At 35.0% G+C, this 17,062-nt stretch overlaps 1 protein-coding gene across 2 annotated transcripts; it reads right to left on the bottom strand.

Moving 5' to 3' along the window:
- Positions 1-504: 504 nt before the first annotated feature.
- Positions 505-16,422, bottom strand: LOC120862194 (UDP-glucuronosyltransferase 2B31-like). Of its 2 annotated transcripts, XM_040238317.1 has the most exons (7): positions 16,237-16,326; positions 15,672-15,941; positions 14,676-14,824; positions 7,116-7,247; positions 6,846-6,933; positions 5,577-5,796; positions 505-998 (listed from the first exon to the last, which is right to left on the bottom strand). In XM_040238317.1, exons 2-7 carry the CDS (start codon positions 15,886-15,888, stop codon positions 719-721), a joined length of 1,086 nt encoding a protein of 361 aa, XP_040094251.1. In that variant the 5' UTR covers positions 15,889-15,941; positions 16,237-16,326; the 3' UTR covers positions 505-718. The 2 variants fall into 2 exon arrangements, with proteins under 2 accessions (XP_040094251.1, XP_040094250.1); XM_040238316.1 differs by having other exon boundaries at positions 15,672-16,422.
- Between the last annotated feature and the right edge of the window lie 640 nt (positions 16,423-17,062).

The raw sequence follows: 17,062 nt of genomic DNA on the forward strand, positions 1-17,062 counted from the left end.
TTTAAGAAGTGATGCTGAGGCTGGATGCACAGTGAAAATGAAGAATTGTTAATGACCTCTCAAATAAAATAAAAAGACATATCTTTTTGCAGAATTCCAATTATTGAGCAATTTCTATAGCAAGGAGAAACTAAAAATTCTACATCAAAATGAAGTTAAGAATTATGAATATCTACAAAATAATGTGGATGCTATGAGTAGACTTGCTATTGTCCTTGTTTTACTCTCGATATGTTAAATATAATTACATTTGTTAATTTCTTTTTAGTATAACTTTAGAAGCTCAGTCAGTAAAGACTCTACCTGCAGTGCAGGAGACCCGGGTTCGATACCTGGGCTGGGAAGATCCTCTGGAGAAGGAAATGGCAACCCACTCCAGTATCCTTGCCTGGAAAATCTCATGGACACAGGAGCCTGGTGGGCTGCAGTCCATGGCGTTGCAAACAGTTGGGCATGACTGAACTAACACTGACTTACTTACTTACTTAGAATTAAAGTAATAAATTTCAATATATAAGCTTACAGTTTTATTTTCATTCATTTTTTTGCCAGTATTTTTCCTTGGCAAGCCATATTTCTAACCCAAGTAGAAAATCCCTTGAAAGTGAAGTTTGTATTTTGTCACAAGAGGATGGGAAACTTATCATAATTTTTCCAACTGGAATACATTGGAGGAGTGTTATCTATGGGGCAAACCTGCTTGAGGTCTCAGAAACAGCTAGTCTCTTTTCCCCTTCTTTCCTTTGCCAGCAAACTTCCGGTAACAAAACAGGCAACACTTTGTGATGACAAATGCAGCAGTTGCTACACAGGCTAGCAGAAACCCAATCACGTCCAGAGAGTGGTATTGGAGCCAGGTGAGGTTGTGGATAGCTGGTCGCAGGTGCTTGGCTCCTTTGTGGCGCATGACAAACTCAATCCAGAAGACTGCTAGGTCTAGGGGCTTTACAGGCCGATCATGATGAATGGCTGATAACCTCATCACATTCTGTTTGTAGCTGAAGGAAAATCAAACAGACATTGATATATAGAATGAGCTATAATTGAAAATTTGTGAAATTTTCTTGCAGATGGAAACAAAGAATGCATCACAGACTTAAAGGAAAATAGATAATTTTCCTGTGAGGTGATTCTTGAGATCTTAGCTTAAGAGCTAAGACTTCTTAAATGTATAGCATTTCAAGCTACAAAGGAAAGAAAGAAAATGGGAGGGGTTTGTGCAGTCTAAAGAATGGAATGAATTAAGTCCCAAAAGGAAAGAAAACAACAACAACAAAAATCATGGTTTGTTGCTCAAAGTTTGAATTATCTAGTAAAGACCTGATAGAAATGTGTTAAAATGCTGTCATAATCCAGAGATAGCAGGAAAGTCTATGATGCGGTTCCAAGATATGTCCAGGCAGGGCTGATCTTACTTTAGTGAAATAATGTTCCAAAGTGTTGAAGTGGATTGTCTGTGTTTGACTCCTGATTCTGACATTTATCTTGTTGGCTGCTTTTTTATTCTTTTTGTCTCACAGTTTTATTTGCCTTAAGTTTACTAAACTTTTAAAAATGTTTTTATTTTTATATTGGAGGGGCCATTCATGATATAATCTATTCCTCAGTTTTTCATTTTTCTATGGAATGGATAGGAATAGTATCTTATCTGATTATTTTGAGATAATTTTTTTGGAGATATTTTGAGAATATTGTATCGATTCTTATAGGCATTCCTAGCATGTTGTATACTTGCAGCAAATATTTGCTAGCATTGTTGTGGTTCTTGTTCTAAAAGACTCTGGAGAAGGCTCAACATTTTACTTCCAGGCATTGCAATTACATTCATTTCTACTGTTGATAATAGACTAACAGACAAGAAAGAAGGGAGAGTAAAGAGATATAGCTCAAGAACTCTAAATCACAAAGTGTTACAAGATGACACTGTAAGCAATAGCAATGGAGGCAACTTCCCTCCCTTTTCTGTCAAAACAGAGGAGGCGCACTGAGTTTTTGAGAGGACTTCAGTAATCTGGAAAGTGAAAGTGAAGTCACTCAGTCGTGTCTGACTCAGCGACCCCATGGACTGCAGCCCACCAGGCTCCTCTGTCCATGGATTTTCCAGGCAAGAGTACTGGAGTGGGATGCATTGGAAAAGGAAATGGCAACCCACTCCAGTATTCTTGCCTGGAGAACCCCAGGGGCAGAGGAGCCTAGTGGGCTGCCGTCTATGGGGTTGCACAGAGTCGGACACGACTGAAGCGACTTAGCAGCAGCAGCAGCAGCAGCAGCAGTAATCTGGAAACGAATGGTCAGAGTAAAAATCATATTGATTATATTCTTTGCACCCAAAATGGAGAAGTTCTATATGCTCAACAACAACAAAAAAAAAAAAAAAAAAAGAGAGAGAGAGAGAGAGAAGAAATAAAGAAGGCAATGTGGTCGTCTGAGAAGTCTTTATAAATAGCTGAGAAAAGAAGAAAAGCAAAAGGCAAGGAAGAAAGGGAAAGGTATACCCAACCGAATGCAGAGTTCCAAAGAATGCGAAATGCCAGGCCATTTAAGTGAACAAAGCAAAGAATTAGAGGAAAACAATAGAATGGGAAAGACTAGAAATCTCTTTAAGAAAATTGGCGATATGAAGGGAACATTTCATGCAAGGATGGGCAAAATAAAGGATAGAAATGGGAAGGACCTAACAGAAGAAAAAGAGATTAAGAAGAGGTAGCAAGAATACACAGAAGAACTATACGAAAAAGGTGTTAATGACCTGGATAACCACAATGGTTAGTCACCTAGAGCTTAAAAATCAACATTCAAAAAACTAAGATTGTGGAATCCTCTCCCATCACTTCATGGTAAATAGAAGGGGGAAAAGTTGAAACAGAGACAGATTTTATTTTCTTAGGTTCCAAAATCACTGGGGATGGTGACTGCAGCCATGAAATTAAAAGATACTTGTTCTTTGGAAGGAAAGCTATAGCAAACCTAGACAGCGTATTACAAAGCAGAGACATCACTTTGCTGACAAAGACCCATATAGTCAAAGTACGTTTTTTCAAGTACAGATGTGAGAGTTGGGCCATGAAGAAGGCAGAGCACTGAAGAATTGATACTTTTGAATTGTGGTGCTGGAGAAGACTCTTGAGAACCATTTGAGGAGACTCACTTGAGGAGACCAAACTTGCAAGGATATCAAACCAGTAAATCCTATAGGAAATCAACCATGAATATTCATTGGAAGGACTGATGCTGAAGCTCTGATACTCTGGCCACGTGATGCAAACAGCCAACTCGTTAGAAAAGACCTTGATGCTGGGAAAGATTGAGGGCAAAAGGAGGAGCAGGCAGCAGAGAATGAAATGGTTAGATAGCATCACCAACTCAATGGACATGAGTTTGAGCAAACTCCAGGAGATAGTGAAGGACAGGGAACACTAGCATGCTGCAGTCCACTGGGTCACAAAGAGTTGGCTACAACTTAGTGACTGAACAACTGCCACAACAATGGTAACAACAGTATGTTACTAAACATAATATGTAGCAGATCATGAATATTCAGTATATAGCAGGTAATAAATCATCTTCATTTTTTGACACCAGTTTTACATTATTAAGTAAAAATCAATAAAGATACTAGAGAGATGTACATTTATATAAAATTGGCAAGTGAAAGGTTTATTTCTTTAACAAAAAGAGAAAAATAATGTAATATTTTTGCTGTTCATTTAGACAGTGGAAACAGTGGCTGACTTTAATTTGGGGGGTTTCAAAATCACTGCAGATGGTGATTGCTGCCATGAAATTAAAAGACGCTTACTCCTTGGAAGGAAAGTTATGACCAACCTAGACAGCATATTAAAAAGCAGAGACATTACTTTGTCAACAAAGGTCTGTCTAGTCAAGGTTATGGTTTTTCCAATAGTTATGTATGGATGTGAGATCTGGACTATAAAGAAGGCTGAGCGCCAAAGAATTAATAGTTTTGAACTGTGGTGTTGGAGAAGACTCTTGAGAGTCCCTTGGACTGCAAGACGATCCAACCAGTCCATCCGAAAGGAGATCAGTCCTGGGTGTTCATTGGAAGGCCTGTGTTGAAGCTGAAACTCCAATACTTTGGCCATCTGATGTGAAGAGGTGACTCATTTGAAAAGACCCTGATGCTGGGAGGGATTGAGGGCAGGAAGAGAAGGGGACGACAGAGGATGAGATGGTTGGATGGCATCACAGACTCAATGGACATTAGTTTGGGTAAACTCTGGGAGTTTGTGATGGACAGGAAGGCCTGGCATGCTGCAGTTCATGGAGTCGCAAAGAGTCAGACATGACTGAGTGACTGAACTGAATTGAACTGAATATAATATTTTTGCTGTTCATTTAGGACAATAGCTGTGCTAAGATTAAATTTACATAACACTGCTTATAAAACACAGTACACTGTGCTACTATTACTGACAAATTCTCAAAATGTTTTCTTTATAAAGACATTATAAAGAAAAGGGGAAACATATACATCATATTTGTTATATTAATTTAATTGTGTTATTGGAATTCATGTATATTCTGAAGTGATTTGGAAATCAAATATTTTTGGTTTTGTAAATTTGGCTTTTAAATAGTAATATCTCAAAATACCTGTTCAAATAAGACAAAAACAAGGACAATGACAGGAACTCAGATTATACCTACCTTTGTAAATATCTACATAGCTGTAATTGAATAAATTAGTATGTTCTAGTTGTTTACCATTTATCAGTGATGGAACCAAAATATTATTACAGACTTGCAGACATAGAGGACAATTTATTGGTTACCATATTTGGGGGAGTAGAAATATATGGGTAGGGGAGTAGGAGGCAAAAACTGAGAAGTATATAAGCTCAAGGATGCATTGCACAACACTGGAAATAGAACCAATATTTTCTACTAGTTTTAAATGGAAAGTAATATTTAAAAATTGTGTAAATTTTTAAAAGAGAACTATCCCAACATATCACTTCCAAGTTGATTATGTTTAAATTTTATAATTCTTCCAAACAAGACAAAAATGGTAACAATCAAAAAGCCTAAGAATATACCTACATTTATAAATAAACATCTTCATAGTTGAAACTGGCTAATTAGAAAGTACTAGCTATTTACCATTTATCAGTGATTGGGTCTAAATATTAGCAGAGAAAACTTGGAAGATATTGAATGTAATGGGAATTTCAGATTGCTTATATCAAGGTTGTTTACTGAAAATAAATTGTTAGAAGAGATTAAAACATTTTTGGAATTCACTTGCTGAAAGAAAGTAAAGTGGAAATCTATGTTTACCTTCTTTAACTTCATTCTCAAACTCCTTAATTCCTCTATTACCATTTCAGTGATTCTTCTCATTCTAATGATTAGATCTTTCAAAATTTCTCCACTATCTTTAAACCACTGACAAACCTTTCCCATAAAGCCATGAAAAAATATTACTGTGACACTCACAATAGGTTATTGATGACTGAACTGAGTGAATCCTACTCCTCATGGTGCTTATGTGAAGACTAATGAGTCTTCATATGAGAACTTCTTCAGAAAGAGTATCTATAAAAAAATATACTCACGAAGGATTATTAATGACTTCCTTCAATGCATTGAGAAAATCTTCTGTTGACATTGTTTCCAAGTCCAATCTGACAGCAGCTCCCTTGGCCTTCATGTGAACAATGTTATGAGGTTGATCAGCAAACAAAGGAAGGCCCACCATAGGGATCCCGTGGTAGATGGCCTCATAAATGCCGTTGCTTCCACCATGAGTTACAAAGGCTTTGGTTTTTGGATGACCTAGGATTGAGTGAATTTCAATAAAATTATTAATTTTAAGTCTTAGAAATAAATTGAGAAAAGTGCATTATAAGGTAACTGAAGGAAACAGTCTTCAAAAACAGGTTATTACACATATGAAAGTCCTTTTAAATTGCTTTCAGAACTCAGAGAAGTAACCGCTGCATCTGCTGAAGGGGTAAATGAAGACTTCATGAAAGAAGTGCTGAGTCACTTGGACTTCCCAAATGAATTCAGGATTGGCAGGTGAGCAACTTGAAAGAGCATTCTGGGTAAAAGAAACCATATGTGCAAAAAAAGAGGAGGGCATGTCAGAAATTATTCTCTTAAAGATATAGTGGAGTCATTTAGTCTGATTAGGAATGGTGTCAGGGGAAGAGAAGGGTAATAGTAGAGGCACTGGAACCAGAGGAAGGAAAAGTAACCTTTTATCTTGGAGTGTTTTATTGCTTCATAAAAATTATGAATTTTTTCTAACAGAAAGTGAAGAGTCACTGGTAATAAAAGGAGAGTTCTTATTTTCAGTAGCATTTATCATACCCCTACAGAGGGGAAAAGATAGATGTGACGAAAGAATTCAGAGACAGAACAACAATCCAAGAAGTTATTGAAAAGTTCACAGTCAGAAATAATGTGTATAGTAAAATGCCAGTTGTTATGGGTGTGTATGCTAAGTCACTCAGTCTTCTCTGACTCTTTGTGACCCCATGAACAGAAGCTCACCAGGCTCCTTTGTTCATGGGATTTTTCAGACAAAAATATTGAAGTGGGTGGCCATTTCCTTCTATAGAAGATCTTGGGGACCCATGGATAGAACCCACTTCTTCTGCATCTCTTGCACTGGCAGGCTGATTCTTTACCACTGAGCAGACTGGGAAGCCCTGCCAGCTGTCCCCATTTTCCCCCAGCATAGTAAATAAAAATGAAGCAGTAAAGTTTTCTTTTTGACAGTTTCAATAATTCTCTATATATTTGTTTCCCTTTGAAGTACTATCACTCTGCTCAGCTGTTATTCATGTTTTCAATATTTTTTTTCTGCCAAGTCTTACCAAGAAGGTCGTTTTGGGGGAGCCACTTATACAGCTGAGTATTGGGTCCTAGGGTGTCTGGTTTTTTGCCATCATATCTCCATAGAACCTGTTAAGGTAAAGGTAATAATCTAAAATTATTATCTATCAAAGACAGTCCCTGCATGGCTATAGCACCTGCAAAAAATTGGAGCTATCATATTAGTTACTTTTCTGGAAGAAAAATCAGACCTTTTATAAAGTTTAACAGACTCATTAAATAGTTATCCACTATTGAGTTACTGTGTGTACCTTTTGTGGAATCTGGGCAAGAGCTGAAGCAATCACATTGGTTCTTTCTTCTGACATGTTACTGACCATTGACCCCAAGGAAAACACCACAATACCATGTTCTCCAGAGCTCTGCACAAACTCTTCCATCTCCTGTGAAGAAAAGAATTTGCCCCATCACAAAAGAGCAGCAGCATAGCAGACATTATTGAAGGGATTGATGCAAGCAACTAAAGGGAGAAAATAAGATATAGTCTGAAGATACTAGAGTAGTGGCTTCTTAAAAAATATTATGGAAGGATACACATAACAGAAAATTTACTTTCTTAATAATTTCTAAATGTATAGTATTGTAGTGTAAAGTATATTCACACCATGCAACCAAGCTCGAGAAATTTTTCTGGAGAAAAACTGGAAGTCTATGCTCATTAAGAAACTCCGTTTCCTCTTTCTCTAGCCTCTGGCAAGTTTCATACTACCCTGTTGTTTCTACAAATGTAACTAGTCTGGATACTTCTTATACGTTAAATCCTACAGTATTTGTCTTTTTCTGATTGGCTTATTTCACTCAGCATAAGGTTCATTTATGTTGTGACATGTCAGAATTTCCTTTTAAAAATAAGCAATATTTCATCATTGTGCATATGACATTTTGTTTATTGTTTTGTCTCTTGATGGACACTTGGGTTGTCCAACTTCTTGGGTCCTGCTAATACAGCTTTTACTTACCTGTTGTGCAAATATCTCATCCAGAGGAATTGCTGAGCTGTAGAGATAGACAAGTTTTATACTAGAAAGTGTACGTTATTCTTACTGCATGCTATATAGCTAGTTTATAGACTGATCCCCTTTTCTTGCACCCCACTATGTTCTTGAACATGCTAACTTCACATCTTGGACTTTGGTCACATGTGCTAATAAATATTTAACACTAAAAAACTTTTGAGTAAACTGTATGTTATTTTCAATAATGACTGTTGTTGTTGTTTTAAACATACTTCATCCTTTGGAGGTACTTGGAGGTACTTTGGAGGGAAATGGGTCATATGAGGTCATTTCTTTTATTATGTATAATTGTGCAGAGGTGTTTGCATATAAACAGGAAATGAGATAGAGCCAGTACACGGTAGTGACAAGGAAGTACTGTTAAACAGTATTATACTCAGCCTCTGCATCAGTTATGTTGTTAATTACTAACACAAATTTTTAGAAGCTACACTGCAGGATTTAATTCACCTGTGATTCCTTATTATTCTAGGTCTACTAAATCATTTATTTATTCCAGGCAGATTTTTTGAGAATTATTTTAGGTTCGTCATTAGTACTTCATTTCCCTATTAGTACATGAAAAATTTATTATTTGAGTCACTTTATGTTTATCATTCACTCAGCTCTGTAATCCTTATCCCTTACCTTCAACTTTGTCATAATTTCCCAAACTCTTTATCTAAATTTCTAATCAGAGACATGGAGGAGTCTGACATTGTATTTTGGAAATTCTGTGAAACAGTTCTCTAAGTCCTATTTATAACCCAGAGATGCACTTGCATAGTTATTTATTTGAGCCACCATATTTCTGGGTTTGTTTACATACGGCACCCTTTGTCTAAACTATATTGTATAATTGATGTCATGGTAGGATGTGCTATGTCCAACTGTGTTGAAGGACCCTCAGTATCACCTACATTAGTCCTATCAGGGTGCACCTACCCCACAGTGGGAAACGTGCCCCAGGGCTTTCTGCAGCAGAGATCAAGTCACCTTTTGGGTAGTTCATTTCAAACTAAATAAAGTTCCTGTTGAATCTGAACTTGCCAGGAATTGTTTCTGAATTATTTTGTCTTGTGATCCTTGATCCTTTCTAATTAAAAACTTACTTTCTATACGAGAGTAAGTCTACTGTGATCAGTGTTCTCTAGTTTTAAAATGTAGAGGAGCAAATTTTTTTTAGATAGTTGATCAAAATCACATATTCATATTTTCTTAGTTCTTTCTTCTATTTTAGATTCATTATCCTTTTCTATCTGGAAAATAATGACCCAATTCTTCCATCATAAAATGTATACTTTCTGATACTAATTATTTTGTAAAACTTCTTTGCAAAACTATTTTATAACCTAAAAAAGAAAAGAAGGAAATTTTTAAACTTAACCTTGAAGACTGTATTTGATGAGCTTTTTCAAAAGTATAATTTCACCCTGGTGATATCAGTCTTAATATTAAGACACTGAACTCTCTTAAGATTCTCATAGTATATCCAGGTAATGATTGTATTTCCAGTGAGCTGTATTAGCATTTAAAGTTACTCATTTTCAATGTTTTGTTTCATTGGCTTGCTACCCAAAACTTTTCATCTGTTTTGTGAAAAATGCATCCAATTGGTGTTATTGTAATACATTTTATCTCTAGAAATTGATTACTGATAAGGACTGGTTCATCTCATTCTCTGATATCTTTAAAAAATAATATAAGTTCATGGTAACAAAATATGCAAAGTATGAACATTTTTTAAAAGGGAAGCAGCAGCAGCAAGATTTACTAAAACTCTCTGTCCAGGGATATTCTTAATTTCAAATTCATATATTTTTAGAAAATGTTGAAAATGTATTTAACATTTTACATTATGTAAGCTAAGATGTAAAACATGATGATTGATACATCTATTATTGTGATACGATTGCCATTTTAATGATGGTTCAAACTTCCATCATTATGATTTTTTTGTGTGTGTGGCTGGATAAATTAACATCTGGCCTCTTAGCAAGTATGCTGGTTATAATAAAATATTTAGTCTATTTTCATTATTTTGTACCTTATATCTCTCGGCCTTATTTACTAAGAAAACTTACAAGTTTGTAGCCTTAAACAACATCTCTCCTATTTCCCACCTACTAGGCCCTGGAAGGAGAAGAAAATGGCAACCAGGGATGGGGGAGCCTGGTGGACTGCTGGCTATGGGATCGCACAGAGTTGGACATGACTGAAGCAACTTAGCAGCAGCAGCAGCCCCTGGAAACCACCATATTACTCTCTATTATTATGAGTCAGCATTTTTGGATTCCACATGTAAGTGACATTACACAATATTTGTCTTTCTCTGTCTTTTCAAAGAAGTAAACAAAATTAAAAACCTTTAGCTAGACTTACCAAGAAAAAGAGGACTCAAATAAATACAATTGTAAATGAAACAGGATACATTAAAATCGATTCTGCAAAAATATACAGAATCCAAAGGGACTACTATGAATAATTATATGCTAACAAACTATATACCCAAGAAGAATGGATAACTTTTTAAAAACACAATCTACCAGAATTGAGTAAGGATGAAATAGAAAATCTGAATAGTCATAATGAGTAAAGAAGTCAAATCAGTAATCAAAAGCCTACCAACACGTAAGATGGTTGGATGACATCACTGACTCAATGGACATGATGGACAGGGAAGCCTGGTGTGCTGCAGTCCATGAGGTCACAAAGAGTCAGACATGACTGAGTGAATGAACTAACTACTAACCAACACATAAAACACCAGGACCAGATGGCTGCACTGAGGAATTCTATAAAACAGTATAGGATAATTAATCCAGTTCTTCAGAAAATCTTAAAAATTAAAAAAGAGGATGGAAACATTTCCAAACTCATTCTACAAGAACAGTACAAAAGTAAAAACTACAGGCCAATGTCCAGACTATAGTATAGATGCAAAAATTATCAACAAAGTATCAGCAATTAAATTCAAGAACACATTAAAGAATTATATACCAAGACCAAGTGAGAATTATCTCTAACATGTAAGGATGCTTCAGTGTATCCAAATAATAATTGTGATACACTGAATGAATAGAATGAAATATAAAATAACTTTATTACTTCAATAGATTTACAAAAAACATTTGATAAGATACAACATTCTCATGATAAAAACCCTCAACATAAGGAAGAAAGAACATAATTCAAGGTAATAAAGTTACATTGTAAAAATGTAATCAAAGAGTTACAATGTAATAAAAGAGATGCGTGACAAACCCAGACCTAACATTCTACTCAACAGTGAAAGTTTGAAAGCTTTTTTTCAAAGATCAGGAACAAGACAAGGATGCCAAATGTCATATTGATTCAACATAGTCGTAGCTAGAGCAACTAGGCAAGACAATGAAATGAAAGGCATCCTAAATAGAAAGAAAGGAATAAAATTTTTAACTTTTTTTGCAGAAGACATTTTTTTTGTGCAAAAAAATCTCATAGATTCAACTAAAAACCTGAATTAATTAATAAATTCAATAAAACTACATTAAAGTTATATGTTGATAATACCAACATACAGAAATTAGTTCTGTTTTTATGTACTAACAATGTAACTTCTGAAAAAAGCTATCCCAGTCACAACAGCATCAAAAGAAGAAAATGACTAGGAATAAATTTAGCGAATGATGTGAAAAATCTGTACAGTTATTACAAGCATTTGTTTTAGAAATACAAGAAAACACAGATAAATAGAAAGTTGTCCTGTGTTCATGGATCAGAATTAGTATTGTTAAAATGTTCACACTACCCAGAGCCAAAGGCAATTTCAAAGGCACCTCCCAATTTTAAATTTTATTACAAAGCTGCAATATTTCAAATCATATTGTATTGGCAAAAATTAGACACACTGACCAATGGAACAGCATTCAAGATTTAGAATCAAAATCCTGAGAATATAGTCAACCAATATTCAACAAGGGAAACAAGAATACCCAATGGGTAAATAACAGTCACTTCTTTATTTTCTGAGAAAACTGAATAAACATAAGCAAAAAAATGAAATGAGGCCCTTATCTTACACCACTCTCAAAAATAACTCAAAATCAATCAAAGATATAAACATAAGACCAGATACGATGACACTCCTACCTACAAGAAAACATAGGGATGAATATCCCTATGTTTGATTTTGAAAATGATTTTTTTGATATGATATCACAACCATAATAAAAGAAAAAACAACAACAAATTGGACTATGTCAAACTTAAAAGTTTCATCATAACGAAACAAACAACAAGATGAAAATGCAACCTGCAGAATGGAACAAAAATAGTTTTGTAACCACACGTTGAGCGAGGAGGGTAATATCCAGAATATACATAGAACTCATACTACAAAATTCAGTTAAAGAATGGGCAGATTAACAAATTGATATTTTCCAAAGAAAATGTCCAAATGACCACCAGATATATGAAAAGATGCTCAATAACACAAATCATCAGGGAAACATATTTCAAAACCACAATGAGATATTACCTCATACCTGTTAGAAAGTTTGCAACTAAGAAGAGATGTGTTGTGAGAAGGTAGAGAAAAGTGTCCCACTGTCAGTGGGAATGTAAACTGTTTAGCTCTTAGAAAACACAAAATGAAAGTTCCTAAAATAGTTAAAAATAGATCTGCTGTATGACCCAGTTATCCCATTTCTGGGTATACAGCCAAAAAATAAAAATAAAAACAGGATAGCAAAGAGATATATATGCTCCCATGTTTATTGTAGCATTATTCACAATAGTTAAGAAACAACTTATGTGCCCATCAATGGATGTATTCACAATAGCTAAGAAACAACTAATGTGCCCATCAATGGGTAAATCTTAAAAAAGAGATTTCACACACACACACACACTCAGAATGGAATATTATTCACCCATGAGAAAGAAGGAAATCCTACCAATTTCAATAACATAGATGGACCTTGAAGACATGATGCTAAAATTTGTGCTTTAATTCTAATCTTTATCTACTTCTATAATGAAACATGAATTATGACATATATCATGAAAATTGTAATTCAAACTTACATTCTTTTTTAACCTTCAGGAAAATTGTGACCTTTTAATATTTCTTATTTTATATCTGAATATTGCATTATAGCTGATTTAGTGTAATTAAGCATTTTTATGAAAATATAGATTTATACATACATTCACCTATATTGTTGAAGAAGGTTCATTTTAGCTACAGTCTTTTATCTTAAAAAAAATTTTAGTCATCTTGCTAACCTGATTGCCAAATCTTATTCTTTTTTTAAATTAAAAAATTTAACTTAAATATGTTAAATTAAATTAAATTTGCTTTAGTAAAGTTTATTAAATTTATTGAATTATTTGCATTAAATTAATTTTTTAATTTAGTAAACTTTTTAATTTTATTTTTTAAAAACTCCATAGGACTTCCCTGGTGGCTCAGTGTTAGAAGAATTTGCCTGCAAAGCAGGAGATGCAAGTTTGATCCCTGGGTCTGGAAGGTACCCTGGAGAAGGAAATGCCAACCCACTCCAGTATTTTTGCTTGGGAAATCTCAGGGACAGAGGAGCCTGGTGGGCTACAGTCCCTCAGATCACAAAAGAGTCGGACACGACTTAGCAACTAGACAGCAACAATGGGTATCTACTTTACAGCTTTTTGAATAATATAATCTTGATTAGGAAAATCATCTCAATTTCAGCAAGATTCCTGGCAAACATTGGGTTAGTGATAGTATGTTATAGTAACAAAATAAGAATAATGAAGATAGTTAATATTTCTTCTGGATCATTAGATGCTACTAACATTTTGGATGTTTCACATGTACTTACAATTTTTCCCTCAATGATAATATGAGGTTGCTACTATTATAAGATTAGGCTTGTCCTATCTCTGAGTATGTTGCCTGTATCTTGAACAACCTGCCAAATATTCTCCTTTCCCACCCTACCGTTCACAATCCAACCCAATGACTACATCCTGTTTTGTTGTTTTTTTTTTAAGGATATGTGACCATATCTCTTTCTTATCCCTTTCAATGTTCTTGCAGGTGCTCCTGCTAGACGTTTCTTATGTTAATAATTATCTGTTTCCAATTCACATCACCAGCATTATCAGCCTCTTTACTTAGCCTCTCCTTGTTTAGATTGAACTTGTACTTCTTGGAAACTGTCATTATCACTCTACCTGCTTTTCTTTTCTGTCTTCTTCTATCCCAGCCCTATCTCTTCTGTTTATTCATGAACATCTTCAGATTTTCCTATGATTCATACTGGATGTTTCTTTAGCACAGTGGTCTTTTCTTATAATACTTTTACACACTTTTTATGACTTCCTTGTATTCTGTCTTTCTAGGTGGAGGGTCAGGTGGCCGAAACTGTCTACACTGTTTCTCTATATTAGCACTCCCCAAATAAGTTATATACATAATTATCCTATAGTAGGATAATTATGCTACTATAATTGTAACTAATATTATGCTAATATTAAAATATGAATTATATATTTACTATATTTTATATAATAATATAACTATAAATGTCTGATACTTCATTATGTGTTGAATAGTGAAGTCATAATTTAACATATTCTCAAAGTCTCTAGCATATTCTGTTTATTCTGTGATGTTAATAAATTTCAGATACTTGTGTTGACATAGAAATATATCAATTTCTAACTGGAATTTCAGTGTATCCAGCTTCCTATATCTGACTCATTGCAATCAAACATTCTAAATAAAGAATGCAGGATGATTCTTATTGAAAAAACAAAGTTAACAAAGAATAACAATGAGGAGTAGGTGACCTTAGGCAGGGATTTGGCAGGTTTGCAGTGGATGCCTCCAACAAATTCAAAATTTGGTAGCCGTGGGCGAGGAAATGAAAAATCCCAATAGTTTCGAATTAGCCACATTTCAGCTTTCCCCATTGTCTCAACTAATGTAGTGGGCCTTCCTGAAAGTGAAAATAAAAACAAAACAACAACAAATGTTGGATCAAATGAGAATATTGCTGTGTGTGTTTATGTATTATGCTTAGTCACTCAGTCGTGTCTGACTGTTTGCGACCCCATGGACTGCAGCCCTCCAGGCTCCTCTGTCCACGGGGATTCTCCAGGCAAAAATTCTGGAGTGGGTTGCCATGCCCTCTTTCAGGGGATCTTACCAACCCAGGGATGGAACCCAGGTCTCCCACATGGCAAGTGGATTCTTTACCATCTGAGCCACCAAGGAAGCCCATGTATATACATTAGGTAAGTTTTATAAAGGACCTTGAGATGATGTGACCAAATATGTTTCAGTGTAACTGTTCTTTGACAAATATACAACATTAGATAGGATGATATGATATAATATAACACTATTTGGAAAATGAACTACACAAGTAGAAACAATTTCTAAATGCTACCTAGATACTTGAGCTACAAATATGTGTTCAATTCTCAGTGTACATGTCATTTGCCAAGACATTTTATGAGATTTTTAGTGACTTAAAATTTTAAGTTAAAAAAAAGAAGTTTGGTAAGTTGATAGATAGTCACTAGCAAAGGTCCTACGTGCTTCAAATTATGGTATATGACTTCTTGGTATCCAGTACTAGTAAAGGACTACAAGGTTGTACCTCATCCTATAATTTGTGTTCTCATTTCATGATATTTATAAGACTGATGGTTATTTTATATTTTTATTTGAATGTTTCACTTATTTGAGAAAAATTTCAGTGAATTTATACTTATACAAACTCATATTCCAAGGCTCTATAAAGATAGGACTTAATGTTACCAACTAAACACATGACTTACCTAGTACTTCACTGTAAAACTGATTCCACTTCTTCTCATTGTATGCCTGGAACCAGAATTCAAAATAGAGTACATATATCATATTTTTGACCCTCTCCATGAACGTCATGTGATCACTTAATTCTGACAACATAACAGGTACATAGGATGGTGGAAATGGAAGCCTTCCACTCTTCTTTTCAACTGAAGATCCAGGTGAGGAGTAGAGACTGTACATGAATGGTATTTTAAGTATCTCAGCTAGCAGCTCACCACAGGGTCCAATAGCATCTGCAAAAATGACATCAAACTTTTCTTCATGCAGTTTTACCATAAGTTCCTTGTTTGAAACAACTTCTCTACAAATCTTCATTACAATATCAGAATATCCCCAAGATAAAATTTCCACTGTTGAAAGATGGTTCCAAAAGGACTCTCTCACTGCATGCTTCCATTTCTCAACGAAAAGTTTCAGAAAATTCTCATTTTCTTCTTTAATTAAAGATAGAGGGAAAGTCACAAATTTGAGAGCAGATGGTTTTTTGGGATCAATGAAAGTGGAAACTGAAGGTGTCAAAACAGTCACCTCATGACTCCTTGTGACAAGTTCATCCAGAATTGTCTTCATATTTATCCAATGACTATAGTCCATTGGCCACACCAGCACCTTTCCACAACTTCCAGAACTAAAGTAGCAAGCCAATTGTAGCAGCAGCAGAAGTGAGAGCCATTTCATAGACATCTTGTTCATATGCAGTACTTTAAGCAAACACTGAAGACTTTTTCTATTGCTCAGGCTTATATCCAGAAGATATCAATCAGAAGTTAAATTATAACTCCTATGCCTAAAGTAAATAGATTACACACATAGTCAGCAGACGTGGAAATCAGGTGAAAGGAGAAGTATATAACACTTTGAGATTATGAAGTGTGTTTATTACTGTTTTATCACCACTGTCACCAATCTAAAAGTCGATGAACTTTTACACCAAATCAATTATATTACCTAAGAGAGAAGATTAGTGTAAATCACTGCAAATGAGAGGCTCATGTGTCTGCTGTTTCGTTGACACAGAATTAGAGAAGGGTGACATCAACAAATTTGGCCTTGGAATACGGAATGAAGCAGGGCAAAGGCTAATAGAGTTTTGCAAAGAGAACGCACTGGTCATTGCAAACACCCTCTTCCAACAACGCAAGAGAAGACTACACATGACATCACCAGATGGTCAACACCAAATTCAGATTGATTATATTATTTTCAGCCAAAGATGGAGAAGCTCTATACGGTCAGCAAAAACAAGACCGGGAGCTGACTGTGGCTCAGATCATGAGCTCCTTATTACCAAATTCAGACTCAAATTGAAGAAAGTAGGGAAAACCACTAGATCATTCAGGTATAACCTAAATCA

Source organism: Oryx dammah, unplaced genomic scaffold (genome assembly GCF_014754425.2).
Source record: "Oryx dammah isolate SB20612 unplaced genomic scaffold, SCBI_Odam_1.1 HiC_scaffold_3, whole genome shotgun sequence".
Classification (NCBI taxonomy): Eukaryota; Metazoa; Chordata; class Mammalia; order Artiodactyla; family Bovidae; genus Oryx; species Oryx dammah.

What these genes read in the sequence shown, in the direction of transcription:
- LOC120862194 (XM_040238316.1), bottom strand. Translation starts at nt 16,401, where the DNA reads ATGAACAAGATGTCTATGAAATGGCTCTCACTTCTGCTGCTGCTACAA. An exon ending in GTTTTACAGTGAAGTACTAG is followed by an intron (nt 14,825 to 15,671) that starts GTAAGTCATGTG and finishes TTTCACTTTCAG; the next exon opens with GAAGGCCCACTACATTAGTT. An exon ending in CCCCCAAAACGACCTTCTTG is followed by an intron (nt 5,797 to 6,845) that starts GTAAGACTTGGC and finishes ACTCAATCCTAG; the next exon opens with GTCATCCAAAAACCAAAGCC.